Here is a 21,906-nt window from a genome sequence, read left to right as displayed (position 1 = left end):
TGGAGGCCAGGGCCAGGGGCAACACAGGGGCAGGAGAAGGAAGGCCTCGGGATGCTTTTGGAAGATTCCTGGCCCTCAGTGTGGCAGAATGGGACCAGGGAGGGAGGGAGGCAAGAAGGCAAACCTCTCCTTCTCAGGTTCACTGTGGGTGGGGGCAGAGCCAGAGTGGCCACAGTGCAGGAGGGAAGCAGTGGGGTAGCCCACGAGGGGCTATGGAGTGTGGGACCCAGGGAGGGCCAAACTGCTGCCTCCCTCTGCCTGGAGTTCACACAGCAAGGTCAGATCACCTCAGGCCACTTTGGCCAAGTCCCCACATGTACTACTTCTCCTCACTATTTAGTTTTCCTTGATGGGTTGTCAGGCTGTCTGTAACAGCAATCTGAGGAATTTCTGCTTGTCTGTGCCCCAGTCCCCTGCTCCTGCAGCTGGAGGTGGTGCAGCTGTGAGGGGGAGACAGAGCTAGAGGGAGGGAGAGCACTGAGGGGATGGAGGGGGATGAGGGGCACGGAGGGGGAGGAGGAGGAAGAAGTAGTGGGGAGGGAAAGGAAAGGGTGACTCAGGGAGAGGGGTGAAAGGAGAGGAAGAGGGTACTGGGGGAATTCAGGTGGAGGAGGAAAGAGGGTGCTGAGGGGAGGGGCTGAAGGGGAGGAAGGTGGAGGAGGAGGGAGAGGAACTGAGGGGGAAGGAGAAGGAATGAGGGGAGGGGCTAAAGGGAAAGAGGAGAGGGAGGGGGACTGAGGGAAAAGGGGACTGAAAGGCTGGAGGGGGCTGGAGGAGGCAGAGCCTCTGAAACTTCCTGTCCAACTAGTGACTTAGGGGCTTCCAGCAATAATTCTGGACATTGGAGCCCCTCCCCCACTTTATTACACATGTCCACACACAATTCCCCCCAACACACCCCAGCTCACACATGGCCTTCACCCCCTCTCAGTTCTGGAACACATGCCAGCCTCCCCTCCTTGGACCATGGTGATCCTGGCCCAGCCAGTGGGTGCAGCCAGTTTGGGGAGGCGATCAGGCGTTTTGTCCTTGCAGGGATATATTCTCCCAGGGCTTCGGGCCTTTCCGCTGGGTGTGCACATCCGGGGACCCTCAGGACCTGGCGGTCACCGATCAGCTGGCCACGTCTGTGCTGGAGAAGGCCATTGCTGGCGGAGGTAAGGCTGTCAGGTTGGAGAGGCTGGAGGGTCTGCCTGACAGTGCAGGGCAGCCACCCCCCACCCCCTCTCCTCATTCCCGGCCGGGCCTTTGTGGGCAGGGGGCACAAGGCTGCCAGTCTGTGCCTGTCAGCAGTGCTTCTGATTCCTTGTAGCTGCCTCTGTGCCCTCTGAGCCTTTGGCCTTCCACATCCACCAGCCCCTGCTTATGTCATGGCAGAGCCTATGGTGGATCGGTGGTATTTCTGATCCTGAGCCTTGGTTCTCCATTTTCACATGGATGGGGAAGGTTGTTGAACCACATTCCCTTCTCGTGTGATTTGACCTGCCGTTTGTCACCTGGAGAAGAGAAGGCAGTTATGTGGTCAAACATACTCAGCAGTCAGAGCTCCTGCCCTCATTTCTCTGCAGCTTTTCTACGGCCCAGGGGTGGCCCTCTCTCCAGTGGTTTCCTTCGGGGTTCAGTTCAGCCTTTGTTGCTGGTTTTACATCTCCAGGGACCATTTTCACCCTGCTGTCCACATCTGAGTTGGGGGGTGAAGGGAGTCTGGGTTACAAAGATCCAGGGCTGGAGAAGTGGGTGGGGCCACCTATGTGGGAGGAGCTAGGCAGGGAGAGGAGAGGAAGTGGGGGGCCTTCTCTTGGGAATCTTGTCAGCGGCCTCCTCATAGGTGGGTGTTCAACAACTAGCCCTTCAGGAGGAAGCTCTGCGCTGTTGCATCTGTTGATGGCCAAGGTCTAAATACTCCCAGGTGGCTTATTTCAACTGGGGCTTCACTTGGAGCAGTAGCAGTATTTCCACCAGGCAGGTAACCTTGAGAACATAGATCCTCCTAAAAGGAAGTAAATTAAGAAGTGGTGACTTATGAACATTGTCTTAATTTTTAAACAAATAGATTTTTTATTGATTTCAGAGAGAATGGGAGAGGGAGAGAGAGATGGAAACATCAATGATGAGAGAGAATCATTGATCGGCTGCCTCTTGCACACCCCTGACTGGGGATCAAGCCCGTAACACAGACATGTGTCGTGACCTCCTGGTTTATAGGTTGATGCTCAGCCACTGAGCCATGCAGGCTGGGTCATTATCTTAATTTTTAATACATTTTTAAAAAGTGTAAGTTCATAACGATGTCTGTGTTTCCACTGGCTCACAGAATTCCCGCAGATTTAGCCGTCTGCTCTCAGGAGTGACTCCCGAGCTCCCTGGCTGCCGCCTCCTCTGCACACACTCCGTACTTAGCCGCTGGCCTGTCTTACTTGGATAAGCAAGCTTCCTCTCACCTCAGGGCCTTTGCACTTGCTATTCCCTCTGCCTAGAAAGCTGCTTCCTCAGATCTCTATGTTGCTGGTTCCTCCTTAGCATTTAGGATATAGCTCGACTGTCACCTCGGAGAGGACTTTGGTCCTCCTGACCCACCCACCCAGTGACGACCTCATCACTCATTTTCTTCACAGTCTGCAGCGGTCTTGGTTCCCAGTGCCTGGCCTGGCACTCAAGAGGTGTTTGTTGAAGGAAGGAATGTATCGGACAGTGGGCTGCACACCTCTGTGCATTAATTCACATGACTATTACTGCTGGTTCTGAAAATCAGATGGCCTAGCGGGGTGCTGCGGAGGGAGTGACCCCGACCCTGCGCCAGGGCTCCAGGGCTGGGTGAAGGATAGTGCCTGTGCTGAGCCGCCTGCGACGGGGAGGGTCCGGGCTCCCGGTGCCTGTGACACGCCTCCCCCCTCTCCTTGCAGTGAACCCCGCTGTGAAGCTGCAGTATGTGGACAACATTCGCTGGATTCGGGAGGCTGCCAAGCACCGGCTGGTGAGGGCTTGGCCTGGGACGGGGCGGGGCAGGGGCGGGCCATGGGACTGCCCACCTGGCCAGTAGATGAGCGATCTGAGAGGGTGCCAGCATACCGTGCGACTGCTTAGCCAGCAGCTACCTCACCCAGGGGGCTGCTGGACCGGGAAGCCAGGGACCTTTCAAAAGGTGGCCCGGGACAGTGACCGGGCCAGGCAAGTTGCTCTTCACCCGGTTACTCAAATAGTCCTCTTGAGAGGCGGCCGCTGGGTCCCGAGAGGCAGGCTCCCCGGTTTCTCGGCTGTGTGAATGGGCGAGTGGCTCAGCCTCTCTGAGCCTCCTGTCTCATCTGGACCGAGGAGCACACCTGGCTGTGGTGGTGTGCTTGGGGCGGGCTCTCTGTGGCAACTCATGGGGCCCTGCAGGTGAGGCACTGAGAGGGCCAGGGTTGCCTGGGCCTCATTTCCGTGTCCGTGATTACGCTCAGGTGAGTGTGAACACGAATGTGGTGTGGGTGGGGACTGCGCGACCATGATGGATCAGAAAGGTCTCTCTGAGGAGCTGACTTGTGAGTTCAGGTCCCTGAGGTGCCTCCTTTCTGTCCACAGGTGGTGGGCTCCCAGGCAAGGATCCTGTACTCAGACCAAAAAGGCCGTGTGGCCATAGCTGTGGCCTTCAACCAAGCCATCGCCCAGGGGAAGATCAAGGTGACATTTCCTGTGCTGCTGGTGGGGCCTCCCTTCGGCTCTTCCCTGTCAGCCGGCACTGGCCCATGCTCTGTGTATGTGTTAGTTGAGGGTCAGAGAGCTGGGGCAGGGAGTGATGATCTGTCCTCACACCCAGGCTCTGACCCTGGTCCCTGTGTGACTGTGGGCAAGTCAAGTGCCCGCTCTGAGCCTGTTTCCCTCCTGTGAAAGGAGAATCATATCAACCTCAAAGCATGGGAGTAAGGATGAAATGAGTTGGCTTCCCCATGAGTATTTGATATATCTTTGTTGACTTATCTTGTTCAAACCATGACAAACTTGTTATTTTCCTCTGAATCAGCCGGACTCGCCTTGGAGGCCATGGAGCCCTGGGCACACTGTTCAGAGGGACCTCTGGCCCCTCTGTTTGTAGGCTCACATGATAGTCCTCTGTTTAGAAGCACCAGGAATATTAATGATCAGACATGAAGAGGAGATTGAAATAGATGAAAGTGAAGGCTGCCCCTGTGGGTGGTTCTGGGGGGCACTGGCAGCAAGGTCAGCAGCCTTGGCCTTTCTCAGGGAGCACCATCAGAACACACTACTGTTGGGTGCTTCCTGGAAGCCCAGGATGCTCACGAGGAAAGCTGGCATAGCTCGCCAAACATCCTTCAGGGCACACTCACACCCAGCTGGGGTCACAGGTCAGCACTGAGAGCTGGGTGTTCCCTCCCTTCCTTTCCTTCCTCCCTTCCTCCCTTCCTCCCTTCTCTTCCTTCCTTCCTTCCTTCCTTCCTTCCTTCCTTCCTTCCTTCCTTCCCTTCCTTCCTTCCTTCCTTCCTCCCTCCCTCCCTCCCTCCCTCCCTCCCTCCCTCCTTCCCTCCCTCCCTCCGTCCCTCCCTCCTTCCCTCCCTTCCTTTCTTCCTTTGTCAATTGATTCACAGCTTCCTCTATGCCAGGCTTATTCTAAGCACCAGGGGGCGATGTGGCAAAGAACATGATAAACAGGGTCCCCACCTTGATCTATTTCCTAGTGAAGAGAAACTAACAATGTGCAACTAAAGGTATAAATTCAGGGAGAATTTTAGATGGTGACGACCAGTGTGAAGAAAATGAGTTGAGGTGACAAGGTGGGGGTGATGGGGTGGGGATGAGCGGTGTCTTTAGATGTGGTGGTCAAGACCGGCCTTTCTGAGTTGCTGGCGTAGAACTGAGGCCTGAGTATCAAGAAGATGCCAGAATACCTGGGGGCAGGTGATTCCAGGACAAAGGTGAAGAGATGGAAGGACACTGGGCCTGTTCAAGGGAAGGAGAGGAGGTCCTCTTGATTCAGAGCAGTGGGGAGTTACCCTCTTGGCAGGCTACCTCCTCCTACATGGGGAGCCTGTGAACTTCCGTGCCCGCTGGGGAGGGCTGGGAAAGCCGACCCCCAGTGGTGCCACACGCTCAGGGGCCAGGCTGCCTGAAGAGAGAGCCCAGACTCTAGTATACTGGATGTGGGTTTAAACCCCAGCCTGCCCACTTACCAGCTCTGTGATGTTGGGCAAGTTTCTTATCCTCTCTGGGCCTCAGTTTTTCTTTCTACAAAATGGGCATGATAACAGTTGTGCCTACCTGAATAGGGTTATTGAGAAGACTCGGTGACATATTATATGGGGGCTTCTGGGCACATAGTAAGTGTCAAAATAAGCAGAATCTGTTAGTAGCTACGCAAGGACATCAAAAACATCGGTGGTTCCTCTTGCTAAAGGCCTGTTTTCCAGGGGGCGGTATCTGAAGGGCTTCTGGTATGGCCTGATGCAACTTTGCCCTCCCCTGGGCAGCTGTGGTGGACACTGTTGGCTGACATTTCATATCTTTGCCCTCTGCAGGCCCCGGTGGTCCTGAGCCGAGACCACCATGATGTGAGTGGCACGGACAGTCCCTTTAGGGAGACCTCCAACATCTATGACGGCTCTGCCTTCTGTGCGGGTGAGGAAGATAAAACATCAAAAACAATTTTTTTTAATGTTGGATTTGGATTTTATTTAAAAATCAATTGATTCATTTAGTTTGTCATAATGTTACAAAAAATGTGCTGGCATTTGAAAGGTGGGACAGAGGGTGACCAACCTAGGACAGAGGGGGTTCTGGGACCTCAGGTTTTTAAATTGGGCCAGTGCTGGGCAAATTGGGACCGTTGGATGCTCTAGACTTGGGTGTGCTTCTGGCCCCATCACTTGGTGGGTGATCTTCAGCAAGGTACTTAACGTCTCAACCTTAATGTCCTCGTCTGTAAAATGGAAATAACAGTAGTATCTACCTCAGAGGGCTGTTGTGAAAAATAAGCTGAATGACTGCACATCCAGCATCACATCAGGGACCCATAGCCAGTGTTCAGGGAAGGTCAGCTGCTGATGAGTTTTGTTCCTTGGGTGGCTTGCTCATTCCCAGCCCCTGAGGGGTCCTGCTATTATGGACAGGATCCCAAGGGAAGGAGGTGGACTCTCAGGAACACTATTCTTTTTACAAGGAATTGGTCCATTTCATCATAAAGTTATCAAATTTATGAATATAGAGTTGCATCCCTTTATTATCTTTTTAATGTCTGTGGGGTCAGTTGTGATGTCCTTTCTGTCATTCCTGATATTGTTCATATGTGTCTTCTTTCTTTTTTATTGGTCAGTTTGGCTAGAAGTTTATCAATTTTATGGATATTCTCAAAGAAGATTTTAGTTTATTTGATTTTCTCTCAATTGCTTCTCTGCTTTCAAATTAATTGAATTCTGCTCTAATCTTTAGTATGTCCATCCTCCTCCTTGCTTTGGGTTTAATTTGCTCTTCTTTCTGCAAAGTAGAAGCTGAGGTGACATCTTAGAAGGCTCTAGGGGAGAATATTTCCTGGCCTTTTCCAGCACCTAGAGCTGCATTTCTTAGATTTCTTAGCTCATGGCACTTCTCAGTCTTCACAGCCCAGCACCAAGAAAAAGCATACTCAGGATTCTCCCTGATATTCTCTGTGAGCACCTGGTGGAGTTTTTGGAAGAAGAGCCCATCAAAGGGTTCAAGCCCCTGTATATCCATGTCCCATGGACCTCACAGTCCCAGGGCTCATGCTTGTCCTTTATCAGTCTAGACAGTTGTAAGGTGACCAGGTTGGGTTCAGTTTTTCTTTGGAAATGCCTCTCTCTCTCCAGATTTCAAATTAGTTGCCCTGGGACATCAGTTCTCTGATGGAGTCAAGAAAAGTCATTAATTTGTGATCCCCTCCCCCATTCTTTTGTTTGTTTTAAGGGTGGGAGTGGTGTTCTTTGGCTTTCTACATCTCTAAACTAAAACCACTGCCACCTCCCTGTCAATTCTATTTTCTTCCCGCTTCCGGGCACTTTATCTGGCATTCAGTGCTAGCGAGCATCATTATAGGGAAGGGTACCAGTGGGATTTGTCCATTTCTCCTGCCTTGGCTTAGCTTTGCAAACATAAATGGTTGCTGTTTCTAGGGTCATCTGTGCCTAGTTCCCCATCTGTCCTCCTGGCCTGAATGGTATTGGCTCTGCCAGTGGGGTCTGTGGATGCCCACTGTGTGCTGGCCAGAGCCCGGCCTGGACCCGGCCCACCTCCTTCAGGGAATAACGGGTGGTGGCTTTGTTTCCACAGACATGGCCGTGCAGAACTTCGTGGGTGATGCCTTTCGAGGAGCCACCTGGGTCGCTCTTCACAACGGTGGGGGCGTGGGCTGGTAAGGAAGTTTTGGAGAACAGGTGGTGGGGGTGCAGGCTCCCCTGGCAGGCACAGGGATTTCTTCGAGGGTCCTGGGCCCTGCCTCTCCCAAGCTCCCTCTGCTGAAGGCTTTACTGTGATGGTCCCCTCCTGTGAGCTGGATGTCGGAGGGACAGAGCATTGCGGGTGAAGTGTGCGGGAGTGTCTGGCACAAACCACTCCTCCTTTGGGGTCTCGCCTGCCACACAGGACAGGAAGGCTGTCAGAACCATGACTGCCCCTTTGATGCCAGTTTTCACTCGGCGTTCACAGCTATTTCCTCAGGAATTCTCACAGTGCTGTCCTTTCAATCCACCCCAGATTCCCAGCAGACAGGCAGGGAGGCAGGAGGCCTGGGTTCTCTGCTCTCCTGGGTCCCTGGCTCAGGACTCTGCCCTGGCCAGTGCTGTTTCTAGTCTTCACCAGGAGGAAATTGGGGTTTCTGGGAGGGTCTCAATCTGGCTGACAGTCACAGCTTCATCATGAAGATGTTCACTACAATTCTACTACCAACATGTACAGCTTTTCTCACCAGTTTTCTCCAGCACCTACAGTTCACCTCCATTCTGACACTATCTGCCTGGAGAAAAGCCTCAGATCCCATAGGTCAGGGGCTCAGTCCCCCAAGACTGTTCTCACCTCACTTCAAAGCGCAAGCCCAGCTTGTTGCCTACTTCTGACTGAACTGCGACCGATTGGAGGTTCCTACAACCCCCTCCTTGAGTTTATTAATTTGCTAGAGTGGCTCACAGAACTCAGGAAGTCCCTTTACTCACTATCAGTGATGGCGAACCTATGACACGCGTGTCAGCACTGACATGCGTAGCCATTTCTGATGTCACGCGGCCGCATGCCGACGATGAAACATTTGCTGCTCCTGAGGATGAAACTTTTGCGACTAGAGTCTTGGAGTTAGTTTTTTCCTCAAAGTGACACACTACCCGAGTTATGCTCAGTTTTTTGGCGAAGTCTGACACACCAAGCTCAAAAGGTTGCCCATCACTGCACTAGATTTTTTTTTACAAAGGAGATTTAAGGATACAAATCAACAGTCAGATGAAAAGATACATAGGATGAGGTCCCAACAAAGAAATTTCTGTTTTGTGGTGTCTGTTTTGTGGTGTTTGGGGCCCCACATAGTGGTGTGTGGAAGCATTCTGACCCACCGATCTGAAGCTATCTGAACCCCATCCTTTTTGGTTTTTACGGAGGCTTCATTACATAGGCATGATTGATGAAGTCACTGACCACTGGTGATCAATTCAACCTTCAGCTCCTCCACATTCCCTGGAGGTCTGGGGGTGGGTCTGGAAGTTCCAACCTTCTATTCCTGGTTGGTTCCCCTGGCAACCAACCCCTATCAGTAGGTGGGGGGCGGGGGGGGGAGCAGGGACAAGTCACCTCATTAACATAAAGACATCTTTATTGTTCTCAACACTTAGGTATTCCAAAGGTTTCAGTTCTGTGCCAGAAATGGGATAAAGACCATATACACTGAGTGGCCAGATTATTATGATCTTTGAATGCATAATAATCTGGCCACTCAGTGTATATCCTATATATTAAAGGCTAATATGCAAATTGTCCCCTTGACCAGGAGTTCCACCAGCAGGCAGGCCAGCCAACCGCCCATGTCTCCTCCCCCTGGCCAGGCTGGCCAGACCCCACCCATGCACGAATTCATGCACCAGGCTATATATATATATATATATATATATTGAGTGGCCAGATTATTATGCATTCAGAGATCATAATAATCTGGCTACTCAGTGTATACAGGGTGTCCCAAAAAATGTATACACACTTTGACAGCTGATCACTCAGTTTTGAAAATGAAATGCATTTTAATAAATACTGTGTATGTATTTCAAAGTGTATGTATACATTTTTTGGGACACTCTATATATTTCTTATTCTAAGTCATAATATCACATCTGCAGCTAAGAATAATGAATAACTAACACTTATTGCACATGGGCCCCATGGCAAGCATTTTGTAGACTCTTTATTTTTTTATTATTATTTTTTAATATATTTTTATTGATTTCAGAGAGAGGAAGGAAGAGGGAGAGAGAGATTGAAACATCAATGATGAGAAAGAATCATTGATTGGCTGCCTCTTGCATGCCCCCCATTGGGGATCGAACCCGCAACCCAGGCATATGCCCTTGGCTGGAATCGAACCTGGGACCCCCGAGTCTGCAGGCCAATGCTCTATCCACTGAGCCAAACCAGCTAGGGCAACATTTTGTAGACTCTTTAAATCCATTCTTTCACCTAATCTTAGAAGGAAGACACATTTTACAGATGAGGAAACTGAGGCATCAGAGGCTAAGCTGCACCTGCCCAGGGTCTGTCTCTGTGGGGTCACCTGGGGACACTCCCAGGACAAGAGCAGCAGGGGGTGCTGCGGCTCCAGAGAGGAGGACAGCTTCCTGGGCCTGGCCACCTCTGAAGTGACCTCGGAGCCCATTTTGGCCGGATTAAGCTTGGCCTTGTCCCCCAGAGCCAAGTCTTTCAGCACTTGAGCTTCCCAGGGCATTCTGATGGGCCGGCTTGGCTGAAATTTCCAGCTGCAGCTCAGTCAGGCGGCTCTAGTTAATGGAAAATGTAACCGGAATGCATGTCCTTTTTGATACAAAGGCTGGAGAAAACAGGGACGAGAAGAGTGCCTGGTATCGGATATCTGGCCATTTGTTGTCGGATTTACTGAGAGGGTTCTGGAGGAGAAGAGCGACTTTGAAGGGGGAGTAACTTGCCCAAGGCCACAGAGTTGGTAGGAGAGCCGGAATCTGCACCCAGATCTGTTGCCTCCCAGATCCACTCATCGTTGCCAATGGGACAGCAGAGGGCAGGAAGGGACAGAGCAAAGCAGCTGAGAGTCAACAGCACGAGGGCCTCTGAACAGGAGACAGCAGGGCCAGAATTCAGGCAGGACACTGCATGCTCTAACCCGCTGCACTAGGGCTCTCAGGACAGGGAATGTAAATCCCCAAGTGGCTCCCACCCCCCGGGCTGCCCCCCAGCTCTGTATTCTGGCTGTTCTTGAGGGCTCTTTTGGGAACACCTCAAATTCATGGTGGAATTCATTAGACTCATTCACACGTAAGTACATAATTTAATCCATCAGATACTCCTGTGAAGCTTGCTGCAAATATCAACAGGAAAAAAATTTGGCCTATAACCATTCCTATTCCAAGAGGAAACCACATCCAACTCCAGCTTCGTTTTGTGTTGTTCTTGTGTGGAAATTCGTGTTTCTAGGTTATAAACTTACCCTGCTATTTATTTATTGATTATTTTTTATTTTTCAAATGGTAATAATTCATATTTATTTATTTTTATTTTTTAAAATTTTGTTCATTTTTATTAAGGTATTATATGTGTACATATCTTACCATTGTTACCCTGCTATTTATTACTGGACTTGCTTTTAGTTTTGTTTTTGCATTTTATGTTTCCTGATGAGCAATGTCGTTTTCTGCTTTCTCTGTTGCCTCTGTCTCCTCGGAGCCCCTCCTTCTGATTGTTCACTTGGTGTCTGTCCTTGTGGTGTCTGTCCAGCTGTCCTTGATATCTGTCTGTTCATTTATTGTTTATTTTTAAATAGATTTTTATTGATTTCGGAGAGGAAGGGAGAAGGAGAGAGAGAGAATCATTGATTGTCTGCCTCCTGCATGTCCCTAGTGGGGACTGAGCCCACAAACCGGACATATACCCTGACCAGGAATTGAACCATGACCTTCCTGGTTCATAGGTCGATGCTCAACCACTGAGCCACGCCGGCTGGACTGTCTGCTTGTTTAGAGCGGGCTAGGTGGTTCTCCTGCCCTTGTAGGGAAGTTTCGGTCAGTTCTGGGAGCTGGGTGGGAGGGACAGGGCCTCACTGTTGGGTGTTGAGACTTGTCCTCCATCTTTGTGTTTCATGTTCGCTCTCTCACCTTCTGATGTGCCTCTGTCCTTACACCCAGAACCAGACCCGGGGCCCATGTCTTTGAGGAATAAATTGGTGTATTTGATCAACCATCTTTATCCAGATACTTACATGTTTTCCTCTTAATGGGCAACTCAAACTTGACCGTGCACAGGATTCCCTGGGGAGCTTGTTAAAATGGAGATTCTGACTAGCAAAGTCTGGAGGGGCTGAGATTCAGCGTTTCTAACCAGCTCTGGTGATGCTGCTTCTGCTGCCCGCAGACCACTCTAAGTAGCCAGGGCATCAAGGGCTCCCGCCATCTGTGCACAGAGACCTCCTTCGCCTGCCTATCCCCAGTGCAGCAGGGAGCATCTTTGTATGTACAATTCTGTTGCTTAATTAACATCATGGATTCTGAAGTCGATTTGATTGCACAAGTTAAGCTGTTGAGCTTTGTTTCTCATCAACAAAATGGCCATAATAATAGCAACTGCTTTGTAGCTACTGGTGAAGATTAAATGAGTTAATAATAGCTAAGGCTTATATAGTGCATAACATGCACCAGGTCTTCTAAGAAATGTGTGCTAGCCCTAGCCAGTTTGGCTCAGTGGATAGAGCGTGGGCCTGCAGACTGAAGGGTCCTGGAGTTCAATTCCAGTCAAGGGCACATGCCCCAGCTGCAGGCTTGATCCCCAGTAGGGGGTGTGCAGGAGGCAGCCAATCAATGGTTCTCTCTCATCATTGATGTTTCTATCTCTCCCTCCCTTCCATTCCTCTCTGAAATCAATAAAAATATATGAAGAAAAAAAAAGAAATGTGTGCAAGCTCATCTAATAGCTACAACAGACCCATTGACGATATAAATACTACCCAGCGGAAATAAATAACTTTGATTGGGTTGAGCTGGGTTGGCAGGAGGCCTAGCTCAAATGCCTGTGCCAATCCACCACCAATCTCTTGTAAAGGTGCCAGAACAGGGTCTGGCACGTGGCATGCCTCCTATAAATGTTAAGCTCTGTCACGAGATGCTAGTTATAATCTGCGGTTCAAAAAAGGTGGGCCTTTTAAACTTAAATGATAGCTGCTAACAAATTTCCTGATATAAACATTCTTGTTTGCATAACCTCCTCAACACTAAAGGTGATCACTCACTGGATGTTAACGTGGGGTTTACCAGCCTGGTAGGCAAGAAGTAACAAAATCTTGTTTTGAATTGAATTGCTCACGCTGAGGTTTTTGCTTTTGAGTTGTGTGCTTTTTCTTACTGATTTGCAGGCATTCTTCATCTAATCTAGATGTAAGATGGGTGTGTTGGGTTTGTGCCAACAGTCTTTGAACTTTGTTTAAAGCATCTGTGCTGGTTGGGTTCTCCAGGAGGCGGGGGCTGAGGTCGGGCTGGGAGTGTACGAAAGAGTTATTAGGGAAGCCCACCTGGGAAGGGACGAGGTGAGGAAGGTGATTATGAGGCAGAGTGACTGGTCAGGGAGCCCTCAGTTCCCGGGCAGACCTGACAGTCTTGCTGCTAGCAGGGAGCTCTACAGCCCAGATCGCTGTTGGAGGAGCCGCTTCGGGCAGAAACGAGCAGGCCCCCTGCCATGGTACTGCTCAGTCTCTGCCCCAAGCAGGGCCTAAGGAGTTATTGTTGGGGTTTGAGAACGAACCACCCTCCCCACAGCTGGGCTTTTTGGCATGGGTCCCCGGGCAGATCCCCTCTCCTCACAGGGGCTTTTCTATTCTGGCTCTGTGTTGTTTTTTTTAAATGTTCCTTTAAAACACCTATCCCTCTCCTGACTTAAAAACAAAACATTGTCCTGAATTTTATTTATTCGTCTTGTAATTTTAAATATTTTGTTTTTCTTTATGTGTGATGTTAGGTTCTACTTTTATATTTTCCTCAAAGGGCTAGTTGTCCCCAAATGCTGCACTGACAGCAATGCTGCCTTTAGCTCCTCATTTTCCTGGGCTCAGCGTGCTCAGGGCTCCTCCGTGGGCGAGGTTTGCAGAGGACACCTAGTGCTGAGCAACTTTGGTCTCTGACCATCTGGGCTTATGGACCCAAAAATGAAAGGCATAGTTCTAATCTCAAAATGACCTCTTTGGTTGAAGGGCACACGGGAGTCCTCACTTAGTCTGCTTTCCTCTCTGATAACCAGCATCAGCCAGCCCATACCTGGCCAGCCCCATGCCTGCGAACAGGCTCCCAGCTGCAAGACGTGCATGGGGCTGACCAGGTACAAGCTGACATCAACACTAGGCTGAGGGCCAGACAGGGGCAGCTTTTGTGCCCAGAGTGGCACTGGTGGCTCCTGCGGCAGAGGGCTCCTCCCCTTCTTGGTGGGAACTGATTGAAATTATCAGTAGGGTCCCAGCCGGGCAGAGAAGCAGATAAGGCCTGACAGTCCTGAAGGATCTGAGACTAGAGAAAGTAGAGGCACCTTCCGGGCGTGGGAAGGAGAAAGAGCAAACTCATTGGCACTGGGTACTGAAAGGCCATGCGTTGTGGTCCCAGGTGTCCGTGTTTGGCAGAAGAGCCCTGGAAGGTACTGACATGATCCAGGGCGTTTCCAGTGAGTAACTGGAGGGGACACGTGAAGTAGAGGGATTCGAGCTGAGCAGGAACTTCGGCTGGGCCCAGCAGCCATTGATAATGACATCGAGGGTGAGGACGGAAGTCCAGGGGTGCCGGGAAGGAAAGGGTCCTCCTGGCTGATGGAGAAGAACCACGGGGCAAATGTGCGGACAATGGAAGACACGAACATACTCAAGTAGATTCCAATGACATCTACTAAGAAACAAATGAACATAAGAACATATCACACCTGGGAGAGAAGGTGGTCGGAACAGAATTCAGAGAAATGTGTTAATTAGGAAACAAGGAATGCTAAAAATGAAGGAACTCAGCTTTCAAATCAAGTAATCAGGACCCCAAAATACACCTAAAGCAAGAGGAAAGCAGAGATAAGAAAGACAAGGAGCATAAAGAGGAAATCACAATTGGATTGAGCAATGCAAGAGACCCCCGAGGAAGCATTCCTTTTCAGGAAGCCCTCTGAGAGCCACAGGAGAAGGGGGTCATGCCGCACTCGGGAGGTCAGGCTTCAAGCACAATGTGGCACACGAGTGGGTCCTGAAGGTGGGCTCAGGGTCCATGCGGTAAAGCACAGAGGCATGAGTGGACAGCACAGCACTGTGAGGCTCCTGCATCTGTAGGCTGTCAAGAGGGCACAGGTTTTGGCCCCAGGGGCTGACCACAAGACATCCTCAAACAGGGCTTCCAGAACAGCCCAAAGCTCACATGCATTTCTGCCTGCTCTGTGAGGGTCAGGACCCAGAGGTGACCTGGAAACTCTTTTGTCTCTTGCCAGGGGTGAGGTGATGAATGGTGGGTTTGGCCTCGTGCTAGATGGGACCCAGGAGGCTGAGCAGAGGGCCAAGATGATGCTCGGTTGGGATGTCTCCAATGGAGTAAGTCACCCTGCTCTCTTCTCTCTCGATTGGTGGTTTTGCCCCTTCCAACTGCAGACCTGAGACTGAGTTCTGTCCCTTTTACCCCAGAAATGGCCATTCCTGGTCCTTCGTGTCTCTCCTCATCAGCTACCACAGCTCTTCTGGGCTGTTTCCAGAGGTTTCTTTGCATCTCCTGGCCTCTGGCCTTACCCTCCAGTCCAGCCTCTGTCCACACAGGGGGCCCCTGGCATCTGACCCTGCCTGCCCAGTGAGAGCGCCCACTCCCCCCTGCTGGTAGGAGAGGCCTCCTTTTAAAGCCTCATCTTTCCACCATCTCTGAGGCGGGTCAGAGAGTGCAGGACCTTCACTAGAACAGCCTCTGGCCCTGCGGCTACGATCAGCTTTGCTGCGATCCAGGATGGGCGTGTGTGTGTGTGTGTGTGTGTGTGTGTGTGTGTGTCTGTGTGTGTGTGTGTGTGTGTGTGTGTGTGTGTGGTGGGGGCTCCTTCCTCTCTTGGACCAAATCAGAGGCAGTCGGAAGGGGGAACAAACGGGAAGTCAGGTGGTAATGAGGAAGGGTATGTGCAGTCTTGAGTGAAATAGGGAGCACAAGAGCCAGAGAGTTTGACGTTGGGTGGGCCGGAGAGCAAATGTGAGAGTGGAGGTGAAGGGGTGCTTGGAGGCCCAACTCCCTGGGAGCCCCCAGCAGAGGAGAGTCTTCATCCTGAAGGCAGTGAAGCAGTGAGAGGATGGGTGGGGGAGGCAGGGGGGGGCAGGGAGGGGGGGCCAGTGGGCGGGGCTTGGCAAGAATGGCTGCAGGGAGGCGAGGGGGGGTGGGGGAGGTGCCATGACAGTCATCCAGGGAGCCCTGATGATGGAGATGGGAGGAGGAAGTGGATGGAGAGAGATTTTAAGGCTGATCCAAGGTGGGTGTCCATCTATGAGGCCGGAGAGGAGGGGTGCTGAGGATGACTCCTGGGTGCCTGGCCTGTGCCCCTGCATGGAGTGGGGAGGCTGGGCAGAAGGCTAGCTGGTTTCAGATCAGAGAGGCAGGTAAGTAGTAATGCGGCCAAGAGAGGAAGAGGTCTGAGCCTTGGGCGGGGCCGGGACAGACTGACCCCACTGATAGTACAGAGCGTCCTCCAGGGGTTTGAGCCCAGCCCCAGTGTATCCAGAATGCCTTGTTGGGAACCCGGTGATGTTGGCACCAGCTACAGCACAGCCCTCCGCACCCCTTGACAGGTGGCCCGCCGCTGTTGGTCCGGGAACCAGAAGGCCTATGAGATCATCTGCGAGACGATGCGGGAGAACAAGGGCTTGGTGGTGACACTGCCACACCAGGTGGCAGACGAGAACATGCTCCAGCAGGCCCTGCGGCCATGAGCACGGAGAGCCTGCCATGGTCCCCTGTCCCCCTTGGTCCCTGTCCTCTTCCTCACAGCCACATCACGTCTTCCGCTGCACACCTCCCTCTCCTGGGTCAGCAGGTCCACACCCATGCCCTCATTTGGCCTCACAGCATCCTAGAGGGTGGGCTATTGCTGTCCCCATTCCACAGATGAGCCAGCTGAGGCCCACAGAGGTGGAGCCATTTCTCCATGACCATGTCGCTCCCCTGAGAACCTGGGAGGGCAATGAAAGTCTTGTTTGGGGCTACATCCTCAAGCTCGCCGTGGAGTAGACTCCAGGAGCTTTGGAGGTAGGCGTGTCATGAATACTGGCTGAGCTGGGCATCAACTAAGTCCCTTCTAAGCCTCTTGTCATTCCTTTTCCTACCAAGGAGTGGGCTTTCCTATGGGCAGGTTTTTAATCAACCACCGTCTCTTGCCCACCTTCCAGCCATCCATGCAGCTCTCTTTCCATCTGCTAGCCTGTTCATTTGTCTGTGCAGGTACTTTCTGTACCCCCATGCCCCAGCTTTCGGCACAAAGGAACATTCACCAGGCCCTGGGCTTGGAGGGGTCCAGGGATGAAGGTAGGAAAATAAAGGATTGTCTAGAGAGCTGTGGACCGTGGTGTGGGCGGGGTGGATGCAGGGTGGTGGGATGAGGGCTGGCAGAGCTCTGCCCTAAAGGTTAGTGATACTTTGTTGGGGAAAAAAGGAGAGAGCAGGGGTACTACCCATGGCTGATCACTTATGACAGAAGTCTGCTCAGGAGGCCAGTTTGGGACCAGATGTCCTGTAGGAGCAGTGTGGGACCTGAGGCTGGCTTCACCCGCCCCTGCCAGACCCCCGAGCCCAGCCTCAATGAAGATGACCCAGGCAGAGGGGATCATGTGACCATGCTTCTTCAGGCCTTCATTTTGAAGCAGGTGCTTTTTCTTTCTTTAAAGAGGTGGTGGTTCTGCTTTATTCTTCCCCCAATTACAAAAAGAAGCAAAGTGGAGAGATGAGTTCCCTGCTCCTCTTCTTTCATCCTTCCTGCCCCCCAGATTGGTAATCAGGACTTGCTCCCTTTCCTGTAAACACCCAGGGCCATGCAGGGAGTCATGCAGGCCCCCTTGGCGGCACCAGGCTTGCTGGCTCTCTACACTGGGAGACCCCCGTGACCTTGCCATGCTAAGCAGAGCAGCTTTGACCACGTACCTTATTCTCATTAGTTTCTGGCCTTAGCTTAGCCCCCTGTTGGGCCCATTACAGACTTAAAAATGGCTCATCCTAAACAAAGAATTAAGAAAGAGATTGGGGGATGGGTTTCCAAAGAGCCACAGAAAACTTTTCACCCCTCCCCTTCCATGTCTGCAGAGAGGGAGCCAGTCTGGCCGGATTCTGAGTTTTCAGTCTTACAGAACCCCAATTTTGTCTGGGCAGCCATAGACCCAGTAAAAATAGTTGATTTTCCAGTCTTTCTTGCAACTAGGAGTGAGTGACCTCTGGCCTAGCTCTGGCCCATGAAATGAGGTAGAAGTAGCCCAGGCAGGTCTTCTGGGAAAGCTGTTGCTTTTCTAATAAAAATGTAGCGATGCGGCTGGATTGCTTTTTGCCTTTGCCCCTTCTTCCTGCTAGAACCTCAGGTGTGATGCTGACGTGCAGCAACCATTCTGTGACCATGGGGTGCACAGAGGCATAGGTAGGGTGCACGTGGGAAGGCCCAGGAACCTGTGCTCTTGGCAGCACATGGAGCTGCCATTCCAGCACGGGCCTGCCCCTCTCCAGACTCCTTGGTCCTCAGCTGTCAGTCATCCCAGCAGGGCTTTGGTTCCACACAGCAAGCACAGCATCTAAACCAGCACAGCTTCTGTCAACAAGTCTCCTTGGAAAGCACCCTGGCTCATCTAGCTGCCTGAGCATTCCCGGTCCCTAGGGAAACATGAAGGCGATACGTTCGATTTTAAGACCAGGCCCTCCTTTTCCCACTCAGTACCTTCTCTTGTTAAGGACAGGTAGGGCTCCATGGCCAGCTTTGGGCCAAGTTCAAAGATGGCTTCTACCCACATGCAAAGGCCTCAGAACCCTTCTTGGTTCCATACCAAGCCATGCCAGGCAGCAGGCTACTTTGCTGGGCACAAGCACATCAGCCTGCTGCCAGCTGCCAGCAGGGAGAAGGGACTACTGACGTCCAGAATTCGGCCACCATGGGGCTCAGTGGGGGTTTAGGGCAACTGACCACAGCCTCAGTAACCATGGAGTGGCTAGAACAACATGGATGCTCAACGTGTCTAGTTCTGTCTTATTTTTAAGAAAGTAGTGACAAGAAAAAAACTCTGAGTCCTAAATTAAATTATAGTTGGTACAGAGGCAAGGGTAATTAACCAGTTAACAGCTGTGGGCCAACTAACAAAAGACTGCTTGTATCGCTGAATGTTGCTGGAGCTTTGAATCAACTTCCAGGTGGCTGCCTAAAAAGAAACAGCTGACCGTCAGATGCCACTGCATCCTGCTTATGCAGGAACTTTCTGGACTGTTGCCCACAATCAATCAAAAGTAGTACATCTTTTTTCCTTATGAACTGTGCACCTCTCCTAGAACTGTCCCTGCGTCGCCGTTTCCTGTCCCCCCAACCCTTGTCTATAGCCAATGTAAATCCTTTCAAAACAACTTACTTCTGTAAAAGAGCCCGGTCAGCTACAGGAGAGTAGATATGTTCATCTTCCCCATCTAGCTCTGCTGCTGGTGGTTTAAACTGCATCCCCAGGACGTGGTAGCCCTTTTACTGGCTAGCATATGGCTCAATAAACCCTTTCTTTCCAAAAGCTTTCAGCAGTGAAGGTTTTTCTTTAATAGCAGAAATGTGTAGTCCACTTAGAAATGTTTTATCATGCCTTGGCTGGTTGCTCAGTGGTTGGAGCGTTGGCCTGGAAACCAAAGGGTTGCGGGTTTGATTCCTAGTCAAGGGTAGGAACCCGGGTTGCAGGTTTGATCCAGGTGTGTGCCCTAGGCAACCAATTGATGTGTCTCTCTCACATAGATGTTTTTCTCTCTCCTCCTCCCTCCCTGCCTTCCACTCTCTCTAAAGGACTCCATTTTATCAACAACAAAAACATCCTCAGGTGTGGATTAACAAAAACAACAAAACAATTAAAATAGAAACAAATTGGTTATAATGGGTGTAGGCTTTAGTTGCCTTGGAAATTCTCTCCCTGGGCAGTCTCTGCTTCCTGAGAACCTGGAGCTCCCTGGGAAGCAGGTGCTTTACTTGCTGGCCAGCCCAGGCCAGTTGAGGGGGTCTTGGCTGAGAGGTATGCTCTCTTGCCCTTAGCCTTTCAGAATAGATTCCTATGCTGGGGCTGGGGACTAGACTTGACTTGCAGTTGCATTTTGTTTGGCCTGCCCTTTAAAAAAAAATAAAAAAAAAATATATATAATTTACGTTATCACCAATTGTTACAAATTGGGAGATTTCACTTAAAACTTCAGACTTTGCATTTACTTGAACAAATTAATAGATCAGGCGACACTGTACCCTCACTACCTCAGTGACAGCAATCTAGCTGGAGGCCCCTTGGGGCTGGGCCTGTTTTTTTCCAATTTGCTACAGTCCCTACTATTTCCTACTGTACTTTAATAGCAAGGCCAAGTGTGCTTGTCTGTTCTTGGGCATATCAGACATGATTTCTTACACATATGTGTCTCCTGCATGGTTTCTGTTGGGACTTGAATCTATGTTTGTATTAGGTTCTCCAGAGAAAGAGAACCAATAGGGGATATATCTATCTATACATATATAATTATATAAATATTTATAGATAGATCTAAATGATAAATATAACATGGCAGTCCCATCTGCAAGTTGGAAACCCAGGAAAGCCATTGAAGTGATTCAGTCAGAGTCTGAAGGCCTCAGATCCAGGGAAGCTGATTGAGTAAATCCTAAGTTCCAGAGCGAGGAAGATGAGATGAGATGTCACAGCTTAATCAATGAGGCAAGAAAAAGGGGGCGAGCCGGGCCAGTGTGGCTCAGTGGGCTGAGCGTGGACCCATGAACCAGGAGGTCACGGTTCAATTCCCGGTGAGGGCACACGCCCAGGTGTCCGGCTTGATCCCCAATTATTAACCCACTAGAGGCCCGGTGCATGAAATTCATGCACTGGGGAGGGTGTCCCTCAGCCCAGCTTGCACCCTCTCTAATATGGGACCCCTCGGGGGATGTCCAACTGCAGGTTTAGGAATCGGGCCTAATCCTGCAGTTGGACATCCCTCTCACAATCCGGGACCGCTGGCTCCTAACCGCTCACCTACCTGCCTGATTGCCCCCTAACTGCTTCCTTGTTGGCCTGATTGCCCGCAAATACCCTCCGCTGCTGTCCTGATCACCCCCAAGGCTTTTATTAGTATAGATTCCCCAGACGAAAGGGGATTGCTGTGAGTCTGGCTAGCCTCCTTCCCCGCGAGCACTCAGACCACAGCTTGGAGGCAGAGGACCAGCCCAGCTCCCTGGGGGCCGTGCAGGGGGTGTCCCTGACGTCACGCGCCAGTGGACCGCACGCCCCGCCCCGCGGCTCACGCGCACGCGCACGCGCGCTCGGGCTGCTCCGCGCCGGGCTTTGGCGCCGACTCTCCGAAGCGGCCGCACGGCGTCGCGCACGCCTGGGCGGGGCGGACCCGCGCTTCCTCCAAGCGGCGGCTGCGACGCCCCTGCAGGGTCCAAGATGGATCTCCCGGCGCTGCTCGCCGCCCCGACCCCGCGCGGGGCCCAACATGGCGGCGGCCCCGGCCGACTCCGCCGAGGCCCAGGCCCGCCCCCCAGCCCGGGCCCCGCGCGCCGCCGCCTGCTGCTGCTGCGGGGCTCCGAAGATGGCGGGTCGGGGCCGCGGCGAGGGGAGGCCAGAGAGGCGGCGGCGGCGGCGGCGGGTCCCGGTGCGAGCCCGCCGCCCCTCGAGGACGACGACGGCTCTTTCGTGGTGCTTCTGGAAGTGCCGCGCGGCGCCGCGACCGAGGCCTCCGGGCGGCGGGAGGCCGAGCCCGGCGCCGACGCGAGTCCTGCCGGCCGGCCCCAGCAGGGCTCCAGCGGCGCCGCCCCCGGCCCTGGCGCGGCCCTCGGGGACACCGTCGCCGTCGGCGGCCAGGACTTAATGGTGCGCCTGGACCGCGGCGTCCTCACTCTGGCCTCGCAGCCGCCGCCCCCCGGCCCGCCGCCCCCGGGTCCGCCGCCCCCGGGCCCGCCCGCGCAGCCGCGGGAGGAGGCCGCGAGCCCGGCTGAGGGCCGCCGCGGGCCCCCGGGTCCAGGCGCGCTCGGCTACCGCTGCCCCGAGCCGCAGTGCTCGCTCTCCTTCGCCAAGAAGCACCAGCTGAAGGTGCACCTGCTGACGCACGGCGGCAGCCAGGGCCGGCGGCCCTTCAAGTGCCCCCTGGACGGCTGCGGCTGGGCCTTCACCACCTCCTACAAGCTCAAGCGGCACCTGCAGTCGCACGACAAGCTGCGGCCCTTCGGCTGCCCGGTGGGCGGCTGCGGCAAGAAGTTCACCACGGTGTACAACCTCAAGGCGCACATGAAGGGCCACGAGCAGGAGAACTTGTTCAAGTGCGAGGTGTGCACGGAGCGCTTCCCCACGCAGGCCAAGCTCAGCTCTCACCAGCGCAGCCACTTCGAGCCCGAGCGGCCCTACAAGTGTGACTTTCCCGGTAACCCAGGGCCTGCGGGCGGCTGCGGGGGGTGGAGGGTGCCCGGGCCCCAGGGCCACATCCAGGTGCTCGGAGTGGGTGTGGTGGCGGGGCTGGGCAGGGT

The 21,906-nt window shown here is 52.6% G+C and overlaps 2 protein-coding genes across 6 annotated transcripts in view; both read left to right on the top strand.

The window, feature by feature from the left end:
• UROC1 (urocanate hydratase 1) overlaps positions 1-16,123 on the top strand; it is a 33,207-nt gene extending 17,084 nt beyond the window's left edge. The window contains exons 14-20 of the mRNA XM_008159483.3: positions 1,036-1,157; positions 2,904-2,974; positions 3,562-3,660; positions 5,511-5,610; positions 7,276-7,357; positions 14,659-14,758; positions 15,983-16,123. Coding sequence (XP_008157705.2) covers positions 1,036-1,157; positions 2,904-2,974; positions 3,562-3,660; positions 5,511-5,610; positions 7,276-7,357; positions 14,659-14,758; positions 15,983-16,123 — 715 coding nt within the window. The remainder of the gene's footprint in view (positions 1-1,035; positions 1,158-2,903; positions 2,975-3,561; positions 3,661-5,510; positions 5,611-7,275; positions 7,358-14,658; positions 14,759-15,982) is intronic.
• A 4,642-nt stretch (positions 16,124-20,765) lies between these two features.
• Positions 20,766-21,906, top strand: part of ZXDC (ZXD family zinc finger C) — a 28,606-nt gene continuing 27,465 nt past the window's right edge. For all 5 annotated transcript variants that reach the window (XM_054723816.1, XM_054723818.1, XM_054723817.1 and 2 more), the window contains exon 1: positions 20,766-21,803. In XM_054723816.1, the coding sequence (XP_054579791.1) occupies positions 20,831-21,803 (973 nt within the window). In that variant the 5' untranslated portion in view covers positions 20,766-20,830. The remainder of the gene's footprint in view (positions 21,804-21,906) is intronic.

This window comes from Eptesicus fuscus, chromosome 12 (assembly GCF_027574615.1).
Source record: "Eptesicus fuscus isolate TK198812 chromosome 12, DD_ASM_mEF_20220401, whole genome shotgun sequence".
NCBI classification, from domain to species: domain Eukaryota; kingdom Metazoa; phylum Chordata; class Mammalia; order Chiroptera; family Vespertilionidae; genus Eptesicus; species Eptesicus fuscus.
Note: the sequence above shows the minus strand (reverse complement) of the source record. Positions and strands in the feature narration are given on the sequence as shown.